At 39.3% G+C, this 16377-nt stretch overlaps 2 protein-coding genes across 2 annotated transcripts; one reads left to right on the forward strand and one right to left on the reverse strand.

The window, feature by feature from the left end:
* The first annotated feature begins 6865 nt into the window (after window positions 1-6865).
* odc1 (ornithine decarboxylase 1) lies at window positions 6866-11878 on the forward strand. Its single transcript, XM_067480012.1, has 11 exons — window positions 6866-7023; window positions 7853-8001; window positions 8204-8341; window positions 8646-8819; window positions 8985-9157; window positions 9255-9471; window positions 9558-9641; window positions 9726-9888; window positions 9969-10084; window positions 10206-10420; window positions 10549-11878. The coding sequence occupies exons 3-11, from the start codon at window positions 8240-8242 to the stop codon at window positions 10685-10687; spliced, it is 1383 nt and encodes a 460-aa protein (XP_067336113.1). The 5' UTR covers window positions 6866-7023; window positions 7853-8001; window positions 8204-8239; the 3' UTR covers window positions 10688-11878.
* Window positions 11879-12250: 372 nt separating this feature from the next.
* On the reverse strand, window positions 12251-16377 carry LOC137101518 (G-protein coupled receptor family C group 6 member A-like). The gene is made up of 6 exons (XM_067480011.1): window positions 16172-16377; window positions 15770-16079; window positions 14823-15635; window positions 14249-14455; window positions 14046-14163; window positions 12251-13763 (listed from the first exon to the last, which is right to left on the reverse strand). The coding sequence occupies exons 1-6, from the start codon at window positions 16333-16335 to the stop codon at window positions 12838-12840; spliced, it is 2538 nt and encodes an 845-aa protein (XP_067336112.1). The 5' UTR covers window positions 16336-16377; the 3' UTR covers window positions 12251-12837.

The raw sequence follows: 16377 nt of genomic DNA on the forward strand, positions 1-16377 counted from the left end.
CATGCTGCAATCCAGGCAATTTCTTTTCCTGGAAAGTCGGGGCCTTTTATACAGGAGGATGCCCGGCCTCGTTCTGCATATACTCCTAACAGTAGTAAAAGCATGTGTGTGCTACACCAACCTGTCTGCAGTTCAGTTCTAGCTCCCATTAAAATTCCCATCCTAATAAAATTGTAATTATAGAGTAAGTTGGTGTGGCACAGTAGGTAAAATGCAACTGTAGCACCTCAGAGATACATGGAATAGTTGGAACTTTTTGCTTCTACCCCGTTTTTCTTCAATTCCACAAATAAAATTCGATCGTGTTAACGTGTTGACATGACACCTAAAATGTGATGCAGTGAGCCTTTTTCTTCAGCCAGAGCCTTTTTTTTTTCTCTCTCTCTATTGGGATCAAAGCAGTGAAATGTGCTGATACAGCCTGTTCACTGAGCTTTAGGCCAACCCTGAAAAGCACAAAAATGTCCTAGTACAAATATGATCACACACTTTTTTCTCTTTTTGCCTTGGTCTCCCCACTGTCGATTGGACTAACTCTGGACAACTCAACCTTGAACGAAGAAGAAGAAATGATGAGTCAGCAAAGACCCAGCTAAAACAACTGTCTTCTCATCACTCTAGGGTAAATGCTGGAAAGTGGGGCAACTATGTGGTCATGGCCTTTTGATGTAACATAATCAAGCTTTTAATGAAATTTAGAATTAAACGTTCAAGTTCAGACATATCATTACTATTTACACATTGTTGCCACACTGGAAAAAAGTAAAATCTTCTTGGATTCTATGCTCTTAATTGTAAGCACTTGACTCATTATTCATTTCCTCCCTGCCAGACACACTTGATTTAGGTCACTGTCACACAGCTTTCACTGTGCTGTTGGGGATGTGACCCAGATATGTCAGCACAAAGATGCTTCAGCAAACACCAAAAAGCAAAGGGATACCAACACAGAATCAAGGTAAGATTATTACCCTTATACACCACAGTTCAGTCAGTGATGATGTATTGGCTCTGCTCTAAGGCCTGTAACAGCCTACAACAGCTGGTTGAAATTTGACATTACAGCCAATCACATAAGCCATACTACAGCTGCATTTCTCAACGTTATCGTGATGAATTTTAAAGTTTTGCAGTTGACACATTTGCCTTTACGTGGTAATAGCATTATATGGAATACAGTGAATTTAGGAGAATCTTTGTTTTCATTAGTAGTGATGATTATGGAGTAAGGAGACCTTAAATCTATAGAATACAGTGTACAGAACATGTATCTACAGTTCTGTTAAACACACTAAGATCCTAGAGGTTCTGTGGCACTTTGATATTCTTTGATTTTGAGGTAATTCACCAAATATCAAACGTGTAATGTATATGGAATATGGAACATGGAACAGCATTTATTTGTATTTTCCCTACCAGTTGACAATTTCTTCTTTTTGCGTGCTCACACAATTCATTTGTGAATGTCTTAGACTTCTATTGTGGTTTGTTGTATTACTCCTCTATATAATGGCACTATGAAATCAAAATGTTTATCTTTGTTGACATGACACGTTGTCCTGCTGATTTATTTCTTTAGACAACCTCCAAGATGTTCTTTCCAGGGTAAGAAGAGTCAGTTGTGATTTTCATTGCCTGCTTACCAGCCCTTTAAATGCCCTGGAGAATGGGCAGGGTAGCACCAATGTTTCAGTTCTCACTGTCCGCTGCAGTCTGTTCTTCTCCTCTTTGGCAGCTGCTACAAAGTAGACTGTGATAGAGGAGCACACAGCACACTAAATGATAGCAGAGTAGAACTGGATCAGCAGGTCCTATGGTAAGTCCACCTTCCTCAGGTGCTGCAGGAAGTACATCCTCTGCTGAGCCTTTTTGAGGATCGAGTTGATGTTATTCCCCCATGCCAGGTCTTGACAGAAGGTGGACCGTAAGAAGTCAAGGGTTTCCACAGGCCTGGTGGATATGATCAACCTCCCGTCGATATGCAGTCTTGTCATCATTTCCGATGATTGTTGTGTTATCTGCAATTTTTAGGAACTTGACAGTCAAATCTCTTGAGGTTGCCTGTCAAGCTCCTAAAGTTTGCAGTGTGATAGAGAGCAAAATCTACAGTCCTCTATATGTGGAAACATGTATTAAATATATCTAAGGATATCACCGTGTCGATGAATTGTTTTTGTTTCTTTCCTTCCATTTCGTGTTCATTTTAGGCCCCTTCCTTTGTGGTCAGTGTGACAGGAGGAATGGTTAAGACCCCTCTCAGTGTCACCACAGGCAGCTGTTGTTGACTGTTATTGCAAAACAGACTTGAAAAAATGTGAACGTGGCCTTTAAGAATGTATTAAATCAAAAGACAATTAAACATGTTCTTCCTCAACTTATTCTTCTCAGTGGGGTTTTGTGGTACAGCTGTGTTTAGCTACAGTTAGAAAACTTCATATACACTAGGTTTAGCTGTGTAAGTGTAGTTGGTGATTCATTTCATTAACTGCTGTTCAAGTGTTTCCTTTGTTGGTGGTGGTGGTGGTCAACCATTTAGTAATTTTGGCACTTTGCAATACATAGGACATAGTTCATGCAATGCTTTAAAACAAAATAGGTCAGATTTATATGTACAACTTTTGTGTGTGTCAGACAGAGTAAGGGCAAGGCAGGAACAGCGTGGCATCAGCCCTGTGAATTAACTCTCCATGGATGACTCAGCAAAGATCCACAAAAACCAAACCCTTAATTGACCTTTTCTTAAAGTATCACAGTAACACCCAGACACTAGAGCGGGACCTAAATTATAATCCACCCATTGTCTAGTGTATTTTATGAAAATACAGTTTATGACATTTACCTTGACTCTTTCCATGGAATGACTTTGTCACTGCATGTAGTCTCATTTGAGTTGTTACGATTCCCTCTCCTTTTTATTCCAATCAGCAGCTGCAACAAAACCAAATCATCAGGTTTGTACTGGAATTCAGGGATTACAATAGCATTTATAGCGATGCACTCCCAGTCTGGGGCTGGTTGGATCGCGTGCAGTGTTGGTTTTACCTCTACCCAGCTGTCTGCATGGATTGTGTACTGTCATCAGGGCTTAAAGTTGATTAGGATATTTCTGTGTGTGTCCATATTGTCTGTTTCCATATCAAAGTTCCTCCATCTAATCTGAAATGACAAATGAACTAAAGCCAGGTACCATATGCTCTGATGGACCTTGCAGACAAACATTTCCTCTCTAAGTAGCTGTCTGGGCTACACATATAGAATGAAGACTAAACACCTTGACCACTGACCCCACACCCCTGTGGCTCTGTATTTGAATGAATGAGTCAGTTTAAATCAATGAATGATTCACTTACAGTGGTTGGTTACATGTTTATACATAACTATGTAAAACTGTGTCTCAGTTGTCCGTGTAACTAGTACATACTGTACACGTTAAGGTGACAGTTAGTAGGTGAATTGCTCAATAAATAGGATGCTTTAAAACATAAGGACTCATACAAAACATTGCAGAAACAAACCACTGAATGAATTACACTGATGTGGGACTTCTTATGGTAAATGATTTGGAAAAGGACATTACAACTTCTTCCTTTTGCAAATTAAAGGATTGGCTTACATTTTTTAAAAATGTGTTTTAGGGGCCCATATAAACACTAAAAGAGGTTATTCTTGCTGTAATCATTCCTTCTGTTACTACTGTCTTTTAAGAGATTCCTTCAAGAGATGCTTTTGGTGTAAGTAGAGCTCCTTCTTTCTATTAACCTTGGCTGGAAGTTGTAAAGTTTTCCAGCAAGTTAGTAATTTTTAGACCGTTTCTGGAGCCTATTCAATGGCACACTGGCTTCCTAAACCCCAACCGTCCAACGTTATTGCCTTCATCTCAAGGTCCATCGTCTTTCTGAATTAACAACAACAACAACAACAAATACTACTTCCTGCCAAGGTTGGTATTCCCACATCTTTATCTAATGCGCTTTCTTTGTCAGCCAACCTACTCTTGATGGTTTTACACTTAAATTTGCCCTAGTGGCTGAGGACCCACATTGTCTGGAAATGTGCAAAAAGATTCCTGCAGCATTCCTGCACAGTAAAAAAGATATGAAGTTATATTCTACAAATAAACATTTTATATAATACCATATATATTCAGATAATGAATTCAGATGTAACCCCTTTGTTATCACATTTTGATCTGTCTGTATAATTTTAATGACATATTTTCTCAGTAACTGATTACAATCATTTATTTAAATACATTTAATCCTCTTTTCTTTGCCTTTACATTTTTATAAATATTTTTCCATATCTCTAAAAGATTCCACTGGAATTATCTGGTGAGAAAAAACAGTTCATATCAAGTAGCGAAGCAGTTTATAATTTGAAGGTCTTTCAAATATTCTTGTGAACAACAAGGATGCACTGTTTATTTTCCAGAGGAGACAAAAAGCACATCATGTTAGACAAAAATGATCATCACTGTTATCGTGACAATACTTTCAATATGAAATCTAGGACAGACATACCTTTTATTTGCTGCGCGTACAACAGGAAACCATTTGAATAGTACACAGCCCAAGTATTATACATATGCTAGAGGCACTTCACAAACTGAATTCAGTATTTACAAATGGATATTTGGTACACACACCTAAAGCTAAAAGTAGGTAGGTAAACAAAATGGCATCTAACATTTAAACAAATTTCCTAAAGTTTTTTTTTTTTTTTTTAAATCAGATAGAGAACAGGCTCTTAATGTCTTAAAAATGTATACTCCATGTTACTTGGTAATAGCACAAACGTTGTAGAGTAGTAGGGGTGCTTCATTTGCTTAATGTATCAGCTCAGTGTGTCATGCACACTGAGCTCAAAGGAGAAACAAGTTGACAAAACACTGTGGTATTTCATTATACAAGTATGAGGTAACAAAGAAGTGAAATACAAAATCAGACAGCAATGCACACGGCACCAAGTCACCAAGGCCCGTACACTACACGGTATCTTGTGGGTGGCCCAATAACAATCATCACCGCTGTCTTTTGTGAAGCCTTGCAGGTCAGGCCACAATGGTCCACAGTAATGATAACAAAAACTCCACACAGAGTGAGAGATAGACATTTCAAGGGCAGGAGAAGGTGTGGGGGTGAAAGAGAGGACAGAAAAATGCAAAAAACAGAAACAACAAGGAAATGAACTGGAGGAAACAGAAGCAAACTAGCCTGGTTTTGTTGTGTGGTCTTGTGATTTCGCACAAGCGAATAAACATCTGTTGGAATTAAATTCTTCCCCAAGTCTGGGCCCACTTCCTGCCCAAGAGCCATGGGTCTGCAGAGGAGGTGAGGCCTGCTAGAACAAGTTCAAATTCAGGGCAATACTATAGGAACAAAATCTTATGTATGTTAATGATAAAGAGAGTTATGACGATTATGTCATAATACAGGTTTGTGCTCAACATCGATTCTTTTCGACCAAATCATAAGAAGAACTGTAAAGAACTGTGCTTTTTACTTTTTTGTGATTAAAGTACTTGGAAAAAATTACTTCATTCTCCATTCCTGCAGAAGATTTGAATGGAAACCCCATTGTGCAAAGAGTAAAATGCCATCTTGATTGCGGCTTCAAGACCTGGAAAAGATAATTAAGCCCACAAATATGTGGTCCTCATGAAGGCCTAGAGTTTCCTGTTAAGTGTGCTTGAACTGATGCCTGTGCAACATTTCCACATGTACAGTTGGGTCACTTTAACCAAATTCTTAATTCTCCTCCATTTGCTCATGTCTGCTCTCAAACCAAATGTCTACAACATACAGTAAAGGCGGAAATGTAGTTGGGAAACAAATGATGTGACTGAGTGAAAAAGATATTTTACTGCTTTACTCCTTTTAGTTCTGCAGACCATTCAAGTTGGTTTGTGGTGGCTTTTTATTTCTGCACAGAAAAAAACAAATTGGTTTACAAACTTGGGTAGACACATTATGTGCTACCTCCAGAAATTCTCATGCATGCATTAGTGAATTCACATCAACAGATACAATAGATTCTAACTCTATTTATAACTGGATTTTACAGAGCTGCTGTGACATATGTGCGTGTGTTTACGCTTTATCATTTACCAGCCACCTTGTGATCTCACTTAATCCCATCAGGTAGGTCAAGAGTGAGACTGAGCCGTCTGTTGTCATCACTTGGACCGTGCTGTCCATCAGAGCCAGCAGACCATAGCACGTCTGTCACCATGAGACAGCATCTATGGGGTTGACACAAATGCAGCCAGGATTTGTTCCATCACAGCTGGTCTCAAACCTGCACCAACCGTACAAGCATGAAAATTAATGGATTCATTAATTTCATTGATTTATCTCTTTGCCTTGACCATAAAATGCACATTATAACTTCTCATGAGTACACTGTGATGAAATCTTACTGATCTGAACAGCTACTACTAAATATGCAATTTAGTATCATATACTGTGTGACATAGAAAAGCATTAAATCATAAAAATTAATTGCAACAATAGTATTTTTTTATTCCATGCACTGGCTACAAAGATGATGATCATTTATCAGTGCGGTAAAAAAGGGCAAAAGAAAAAATACGTTTTTTTACACCCCATTAACTACATATATATAATATCTGTAAAGTGTATGGTGCTGACTTGCTGGGCCCTGTCTGTCTTTGTTTTACTAAAATATGTAATAACACGGCTAAAATATGGACAGAATGAAACCGGTTTGGACAAGTTTTGCTACCTATTAAACAACATTATCTATCCGTGTGTCTGGCTTACTCCACCATGTGGATGAGGTGACAAGTTTAAACCGGTTTCTACGTGGATGGGAGGCCGGTTTCAGCTGGCTGCGTTGCCATGGTAACGACCTCTCTATATATACTGTCGGGTCTCCTTCTGGTTTCCTCACTTGTGTAAGCCCTCGTAGCAGAGCTAACGTGCGTCTCGAGCAGCGGTCTTCCCTTTTTTTAATCCCCACATTCGGGTGTAATGGAAAAACTCTTTGTAAATGCTTTTTAAGGTAAGTGATGGCTTTTCTATGTCGTATTACTGACAACAGCTGGGTTTAGCTTGGCAAACTACGCTAACCAGTAGAGGTTTAGTCATGGCGGCTTACAAAGAACAATGGGAGGAAGGGTACAATCGTAAGTGTAGCGCAAATTTAATTTCAAATTGAAGCGCTTCAAATTGTTACACAACTTTAGGACGTGGCAGAGGATTTGATAGTTAGCAGTTAGTTTGTTGCTAAAGGTAACTAAATTAACAACAATTTCCCTCTGGTAACGTTAACAACTTTTTAGCACCATAGATTTAAGCACATAGAGCGTTAATGTTACTTGAAAAAGTTTTGGATTTGGCCAGCTAACGGCAACTTCAAACGGTTACTAGCTAAGTAATATGCCTCATGGCGTGAGGAAATGGAAGCGGAACCGGCATCGGCATATTGACGTCGGCGTCCTTTGCTACACAGTCATTGGTTCACTTTCATGCCACTCTTCAAGTTGTAGGCAGTTCTCTTTTGTAATTGGATTAAACTGTGACTGGGTGGGGCTTTACATGTCTGTTGTTTGTTTGACTTTTGGTGCCATATCCTGTCAAGTTGTCCGGCGTGATGTGCTCTATTAATGACGAAGAACGGTGTATTTAGTGGTTACTGCTATGCAAGTCGTGTTGATGATTATTTTGAAAGAATAATCCACAACTTTGTTTTAAACTTCAAAATATGCATTTTTACGTTATTTTACAAATTAAATATATGTAGTATTGCTATTACTATATTATTTTTATTTTTTTATTTTTTCAAAAGGGCATTAGTTTTTGTTCATTCTAACAACTATTCTTGTTTACAGAATCATCAGTCAAGGAAATCACTCACTGCCTACTCATCAGGCCCTGGCCTTGAGTCTTATTTGAAAGGTTTTAACTTTACTGGCGAGCCTCCTTGGCTTCTCTGCACCTGAGTAACTGCAACACTAGATTCCATCTCTTTTGTATCCAAGTAAGTGTCTTTTTAATACTGCGTAGTCTTCTTGCATACAGATAATGTAAGACATTGCCATTCAGCCAAGTACAGTGCTCTAGAATTACTCACTGTTTGAGACTCTTCTATGAACAGCAAATGAAATGGGCTCCCAAGGAGACAAAAGACAGTGTTGTGAACGCTGAATGTAATCTCTGTATGTCCTCCCTCCCTCTTCCAGTTTACTTGTGACCAATCAGAAGGACTTGTTGTGACCATGAACACTGCTACTCCCACTGAGTTTGAATTCTCTTTCCTGGAGGAGGGTTTCTCTGCTCGGGATATTGTTGAGCAGAAGATTAACGAGTCATCCATGTCGGTAAGTTACCTGTGCTGACATTGTTTGAGGGCTATACACATGGCCCCTTTCTGTTAGGTGATAAATGTCAACAGGATGCATCTAAAATTATTGTTTTTGTATTCAGAAAGTTGTCAAATTGTAATCTCCCCCTTTACATCGCATTAAGTGTTTGGAAGTGCAATTGCCCTAATGTGACATAGCATAATTTAGTTTATCGTTCCACTGTAATATTGCATATTCAGTATTGAATGTTTTTTCTTGTTACAGGACTGCTTTTGCTTAACACACATCCCCCTTTTTTTTTTTCCACCCACTCTTACAGGATGACCGGGATGCCTTCTATGTTTGTGACTTGGGAGATGTTGTCAGAAAACACCTGCGCTGGACGAGGAACCTGCCTCGCGTCACTCCTTTCTATGCGGTCAAATGCAATGACAGCCGCCCTGTTGTTGCAACACTGGCATCCCTGGGCATTGGCTTTGACTGTGCTAGCAAGGTGACAATTGGGTTATCTGTGTAGATTCTAAATGTTCTCAGGATTACAATGCAAATTTATTGATGGTCAAAAAAACTGACGATTTTAGGATTGAGACCCTTTTTTGGCTGACTTTTTTTTTCTTTTTTTTTTTTTCTCCTTGGCTGGCTTGCTTTGTGGTTCTAGATGGAGATTCAGCTAGTTCAGGCTTTGGGTGTTGCTCCAAGTAGAATCATCTATGCCAACCCCTGCAAGCAAGTTTCTCAGATAAAATATGCATCTACACATGGGGTCCAGATGATGACCTTTGATAGTGAGGTGGAACTCATGAAAGTGGCCCGTTGTCATGACAATGCAAAGTAAGACTTGTTAACTATCTTGAGTCCTTAAGACTTTTAGTGGTTTCTCTGCCTTTGTCTCTGCATTTGTCTTTATCAACTTTGTCTTTGTGCTCAGGCTGGTGCTGCGTATTGCTACAGATGACTCAAAGGCAGTGTGTCGCCTGAGTGTGAAGTTTGGGGCCCAGCTCAAATCTTGTCGAAGTCTTCTGGAGCAGGCTCAAAAACTGGGGCTGGATGTGATTGGTGTCAGTTTTCATGTTGGCAGTGGCTGCACTGATCCCGAGACTTATACCCAGGCTATCAGTGATGCCCGCTATGTCTTTGATATAGGGGTGAGTTGTCACTGAACTAAACGCAACTGTTTACTTTGCTGGGTGAAGACATAATTAAAGCAACAAACACTCTCTTTGTGACCTAGGAGGAACTGGGGTTCAACATGAACCTGTTGGACATTGGTGGTGGTTTCCCTGGTTCAGACAATGGACAACTCAAATTTGAAGAGGTGTGTGGCTTTAATACCAGGGCATCTGTGGCAGTAGCACAAGACATGGCCTAATTTACATGTGGCTTATTTTGTCATCTCTAGATCACAGCTGTTATCAACCCAGCCCTCGACAAATATTTCCCTGCTGATACTGGTGTTAAGATCATTGCTGAGCCAGGGCGCTTCTATGTGGCCTCTGCTTACACACTGGTGGTCAACATCATTGCCAAGAAGGTCATCATGGATGAGGAATCAGGCTCTGATGGTAGTACCATGATTTAATAACCATGATTAACAAAAATTACTTTGTCTGAAAGAAGTGATTTTAATATTTATTTTCCACAGAGGAAGATGAAGGGACCAATGAGAAGACTCTGATGTACTATGTCAATGATGGAGTGTATGGATCTTTCAACTGTATATTCTTTGATCATGCACACTGTTTGCCAACACTGCACAAGGTAAATTAAATTCAAAGATTAAAATGGCAGCAAAGTTTTTAATCCTGTGTCAAAAGATGAGGGAAATGGCAATATTAACTCCTTCTCCCTGCTCCTCCCAACTATCTGTTAATATAAACAGAAACCAAAGCCAGATGAGGTCATGTACACCTGCAGTATCTGGGGCCCAACCTGTGATGGCCTTGATCGCATTGTTGAGCAGTGTAACCTGCCTGAAATGCAGGTGGGCGACTGGCTGGTCTTTGAGAACATGGGCGCCTACACGATGGCTGCCTCCTCCACCTTCAATGGCTTCCAAAGACCAGACATTAACTATGTTATGTCACGTCCTATCTGGTGAGTAAATTGATACACAAGTTCAAAGTTGGTTAGGGAAGGGCTTTCTGGGGTCTTCACATGAGGAATATTTGCAGGTTTAAGAACATCTTGTGTTTCTACAGAATTTAACTTTCTGTCTTCTACAGGCAACATGTGCAGCAGATCTGTTCCCAGGGGACGCCAGCTCCTGCGGAGGACTCTTACTTTTTTGAAGTGCCAGCCTGCTGTGGCCGAGAGAGCAACTTGGAGGTGCCTGCCAAGCCTTGCCAAGCCCATGTGGTTTAAACACATTGTCCACCACAGCAGTGTTTTACCGCTCTAGCATCCTTCATTAATTATTGAAACACTTATTTTTCTTAAATGTCCGTTACATTTTAAGGCCAGTTACTTGACAGGAGAATGAGAGGGACCTGACGCACAAATTTTTGTGTTCTCTATGGAACCTGTGAATCAACCCTCACTGAAAGGAGGCTGAATCACACTCTGTCCATGGGTTCTAGACAGACTGTTACGAGATTGTTGTCTACTTTAATTCCTGCAACTTTAATTCCTGCATTTTTTTAAAATTTTTTTTTTTGTCTGATGTAATCCAGGGGAATTCCTGTACAAACCTTCCTGTTGAACCCATTTCCCAAAGTTGGATAACATTGGGGAAAAACAGTTGTATGGTTAAATAAACAATAAATCTACTTTAGAGGTTTCTCATCGCCATAGCACAACGCAATGAACTGTAGCAGAAAAAAGGTAAAGGGTTACTCCTATTAAACTTAGAATAACATTTTTATGAAGGTGGAGGGTCAGTTATAAACTGCTGATTATTCAAAGCCCTGCTGACAGCTGATTTCACCTCCCTTATGAGCAGCTCACAGAGGGGTGATTTAAATCCTCTAATGGCTGCTATGTTGCTTTTTAAACTTAATCCATGATCTCCACTTTTGTATAGAACCCTATCAAGTGTTAATCTTCAAGATGTTGACATGACATACTGATTTTGTCTGTACAAACATGCATAGAATAGCTTTTGATTTCTATGCAGATTTTAAAGATACTTGCAGAAAGTACCATATGCATGAATCAGTCTGTATGGTACAACTCAGTATGGTGTGGCTTCGTGCTGATATTGGTGCCAGTACAACTTGTCAGACAGCATTCAAGATGCTTGCATACAAGTAGCCAATTAGCTGTGTCTATGTAGGTGCCACCACACACCCATCTTTAAGAGTAACACTTGAAACACAGGAACTCCAGAGGCAGATGGCAACTTCCTGCTTCTCATTTTCATTATTTTGTGGGGTTTTTTTTTATCTTGTCTGTTGTAAAACAAAATTTTGTTATTAAAAAGACAGTATTTAACCATGCATTTGAAATGGATACGAAAGAAAGGGGATTGCAAATTGATAATGCTTTCCTATGGAAACTTTTTGAAGTTTTGTATTTTTTTAATAAATAAAACACTAGGTGCAGAACCAAATTAAAGATGATGTGTGTGTGTTCTGTAAAAATGAGACCACATTTAAAAAATAAAAATAAAAAATTGAAATCTTTGCACAGGCACCATGGAGGCTAGACAGCCTCACGGAATGTTTGAAGACCACCATCTAGTGGTTATAGAGGAAAAGCACAATCTCGTGTCCATGAACGGTGGAGCTGTTTTCAGTAGGAGCTGACATGCATCAATGTTACTTATTGTAAATGTGAATTAAATTAATGTAAATTAACCACCTAGTTCTATTCTAAACTTTGTAGATTTAACATAGTGCAGCTGCTTAGATTGTAACAAATCAACTGTAATCCAGGAAGAATCACACATCCACCCACACACAAAGCATAAATCAAGATGTACAACCACATCCTGATTTATGCTTTGTGTGTGGGTGGATGTGTGATTTGAATAATACAATTCTATACAAAGGGGAGTTGTAACAGTAATGATGCAATTCATTATAATTCATTTATAATGTAAAATTTCTCAAATAACATAACTTTATAGACCAAACAAATATACACATCTAATTTTAAAAAGTTACTGATAATACAAGTCTTTATAAACACGTTCCCATTACTTCAGTATATGTGTAGACAAATATAATGATCCAATTACAGTATGTAGTACAGTACTGTATGTCTGACCCATATTGGACAAACTTCCAAACAGTCAAACAATAACACATTAGTCCCACATGATTGACAATATGATCAAAAATATCAACATGATGTAGACAAAAATTAGCAAGGAAACCCCAGAACTTACCCAAATGCCTACATGCATTTGTTTCTTTTTCACGTTGTTTTTTAACATACATATAAAATAATTTAAATACACAAACCAAAATGAGAAAAGTCAGTAAAAGTGGTGAAGTAGGAAAAACCACCGGCAGTTCTTCTTCCAGGATATATGTAGCATAAATACAAACAGCCCGTGAATAGTTAAGCTATTAAGAGCTCACCACAGCCATGCCTTTCTGTTCATAATGCTTCCTGATGTACTCAGCAATGGTTTTCTCATTATTAATCTCTTTCTTAAATATCATAATGTAGCATTTTGGAGCCAAGTGACAGACGAGGATGCTGTAGCTAGAAATGAGGACGGCTGCACTTTCTATAGCTGGTTTGTACTTTCCAACCAAATTGATATAAATCTGAATGAAAAGGATCCAAATAATTAAAAACAGCACCATACTGATGGTGATTTGACTGGCATTTTTGTAAAGATCCGGCAACTGTTTACCCTTGAATGCAAACAGGAAACAAATAAGAGCCAAGAAAGCATTGTAGGATATCATAGCAATAAAGAATGCGTTGGAGCCCTTATTACACTCCACCAAGATGAAATGGCTTAGGGTCTCATTTTGTAGATACGGGGGGTAATGGTATAGCCAAAGCACACAGAGAGCCAACTGGATGCCAGAAACAATGATCACCACAGCCACTGGCTGATTGAGCTTCTTGATCCAAGAAGTTCTCTTCAAGTCAAAGCTAAAGCCCACTAGGATTTGAAGCAGGTTGGCCAGAATGCAAGAGATGCAGAGAGAAAAGGCCATGCCAAAAACAGGCAGGCCTGCCATGCAGGAAGGCCTGGTGGGCTTTCCCAGGAAGCTAAAAGTAAGGCAGAAGCAGATGAGCAGGGAAAATAGCTCCAAGAAACACAAGTAACCCCCGACCGCCTTCACAATGGGAGTGCTACGATAGATTGAGAACAGAATAGCAAACACAATGGTAACAATTATCCCCAAGACCCCCAAAGAAGTCAAAATGATACTGAAGGGATCCTGCCACTGCAGGAATTCACTGGTATTGTTCACACACATATCCCTCTGATCAGAGGAATATTTTTTAGGACCACAGGTCTTACAATTCTGTCCTACAAATGTGCACAAAGAAATACAACGTTATTTTTACTTATTCACCATAAACAACAAAATCCTTTGAATTCTCTAAATGTAAAATATTTATCACATTTATAATGCTGGGACAGGACCGATTTTATAAATTAACATTATTTTGACATTTGGGAAGACAAAGTGGACAATAAAGAAACATTTAAATCAATATAGTACTCATGCACGTTTAAAGTTATAGAATAAAAATCCAAATAATGAGTGGGAGTTATTATACTGCTTGAGATTTGTAATGAACCACTCACCATTGCCAGGGGAAAACTCTCCATCTGCACATGGAACACAGAGAAGACAACACTTCTTGACTTGCGATTTGAATTCTTGTCCTGGTGGGCACGTTTTGGAGCAGTTGTAAATAGTTACCTTTGTAGTGCAAAAAAGAATCAGTGCAACATGACAGTGATAAATAATTCTAGGACAAAAATACATGCCGAGATTTTGGCCTTACGTTCTCATCTCTAACAAAGTCACATGTGCTTATGTTGATATGTCTGTTTGGCCAGTATTCTCCAATGGTTATTATCTGTGCACCCTGTTTGGATCCAGTCATGTTCCAGTAGACGATATCATATCCTGTGCTGGGGTCTCCATTCTTGTCAAAGAAGAAATGTGTGTCTTTCACAGTGAAATTGACTTTCTGGATTTCCATGAGAAGCTGAGGAGACAAATTTTCTTTGATTTAAAATCATAATTAAGTTTAAATCAATGAATCTACTTCCAAATGTCTTGGTTACTTTACAGTGTAAATAGAATCATAGGAATTTGTCAATAACAAGATGCAATTTTTGTTTGTTTTTGTTTGCAATTTTTTTTAACAATAGTTTGATATTGTGCAGCTATTCATTTTTGTAGACAGTCAGGCATGTGGTGTACTGCTCCTTTCTACTCTCTTAGGCTCATTATATACTACACACAGTCTGTCCTCCTGTCTACTAATCTAGAAAATGTGTTTCCATAGCTAAGTCCTTAAGGGACATACAGTAGCAGAGTAGAATATGTGACAAAAGGCGTCTTTACTGTACCTCTGAAGCTGTAAAATCGGGGCTACGTTCACACCGTTGGTTGTCGCACTTTAGCAAGTGTCTGAGAGCCTCAACGATGACTTGAACAGCTAAGTATGTATTGTATTGATCCTGGTCAGTGTAATTGACCAAGCAGCTTGGGTGCAGACATGGCCTGGACCCATGTTGACTTTTTGTTATGGTGCAGTTTATGTCCGTTTTCTTCTCAGACGTATCAGAACAATTCCGTTTATAGTAATCCAGGTAGTTCTGAAGAAATGTGTTGCTGTTTCCGTTGAACATTGAGGTGACGTGCTCTTTAAAACCAGGCACCTCACTCATTTTCGAGGTGAATCCAAAGACCTGCCCAGCCAATTTAATACCTGGCATTTCAGCCAACTTTAAAGAGGTGGCCCACGAATCACTTGCAATCCAAGTTCTGTTGAGGTTGTATTTAATAGCCGCTTCAATGATGATATCAGCATTGGCATCCTTGGAGAACAAGATTATAGCTTCTGCAAAGGATTGACTGATCTCTTCCACCAGCTCGTTCAGATGTATACTTGTTTGGGAATTGTTCTGGGAAAAGTCACCAGACAGGATGGTAACAAAGTCGATGCAGATTCCCATATCACGGAAGAGTTGCTGAAGGCTGTCACTGCCGTACATTCCATATTCATCATCACTTCCTACAATGGCCACTGTTTTCCACTTAAACAGCACCACAAGCTCAGTAATGGCCTTTGTCTGATATTCATCACTAGATATTGTTCTCAGAAAAGTGGGGAACTTCAATTTGTTGCTGAGGAGTTTACTAGTTGATGCATAACTAATCTGTAGCAAACAGGAAATAAATCATTTTCAACGCCTTACATTTACACTACATAAGGATTTAGTCATAAATCATTTGCTTCATGCTTTTTTAAAAGGTAGGTAACAAAACACAATTCAGTACACAGAAGACTAACCTGAGGAAGTGATGATAGAGCAACAACTCGGGCAACAGCTACTGATACCTCAGAATACCTCTCACCAATCACCGCCTTTGTTTTTGGTTCAGGTAAGGTGGATGGAAGAGCTCCAGGTAAACAGCTGTTAGGATCTGATTGGTTCGTAAGCAGTCGAAGAGTTGCCATGATGGCAACGTTGACATCTCCACAAGTGTCATAGATGTCATATCCCAGGGTGAGGTTAGGTAGAAGCCTCGGGGTACGCTGGTTTATGTCCGTGATGGCCGAAATCATCGCTTGAGTTTGGAGGAAAATTGCAACATCATAGCTGCAAAATTAGCAGAGGACAAACAATTTTTCTACATAAATTCATTTTTGTCATGTGTCATGTGAGCTGACTCATTTCAGTTAAACACTTACTTTAGACAGTTGAGTGGCCCAGGCGTCGTGGATCTATCGGTCATTAGGTGAACGGGAAAAAGTCCCCCAATGATGATGTCCCCAGGATAGTAAGCATGCAGAGTTTCTTCTGAAAAAGACTGAAAGACATTCATGACACTGGCAAACAACAACAGCAAAAACATTTTGGCTGCACAGGTGTCAGACAGATGCCAGTAATCATTTGT

The sequence above is a fragment of the Channa argus genome, chromosome 16 (genome assembly GCF_033026475.1).
Source record: "Channa argus isolate prfri chromosome 16, Channa argus male v1.0, whole genome shotgun sequence".
NCBI lineage: Eukaryota > Metazoa > Chordata > Actinopteri > Anabantiformes > Channidae > Channa > Channa argus.

Excerpts from the sequence above, each read along its gene's own strand:
- odc1 (XM_067480012.1), top strand. The coding sequence starts at position 8,240 with ATGAACACTGCTACTCCCACTGAGTTTGAATTCTCTTTCCTGGAGGAG. Across the intron at positions 8,342-8,645 it reads TTAACGAGTCATCCATGTCG|GATGACCGGGATGCCTTCTA; the intron begins GTAAGTTACCTG and ends CCACTCTTACAG. Across the intron at positions 10,085-10,205 it reads GTTTGCCAACACTGCACAAG|AAACCAAAGCCAGATGAGGT; the intron begins GTAAATTAAATT and ends TAATATAAACAG.
- LOC137101518 (XM_067480011.1), bottom strand. The coding sequence starts at position 16,335 with ATGTTTTTGCTGTTGTTGTTTGCCAGTGTCATGAATGTCTTTCAGTCT. Across the intron at positions 15,636-15,769 it reads CTCTATCATCACTTCCTCAG|ATTAGTTATGCATCAACTAG; the intron begins GTTAGTCTTCTG and ends TGTTTGCTACAG. Across the intron at positions 14,164-14,248 it reads ACTTTGTTAGAGATGAGAAC|GTAACTATTTACAACTGCTC; the intron begins GTAAGGCCAAAA and ends TGCACTACAAAG.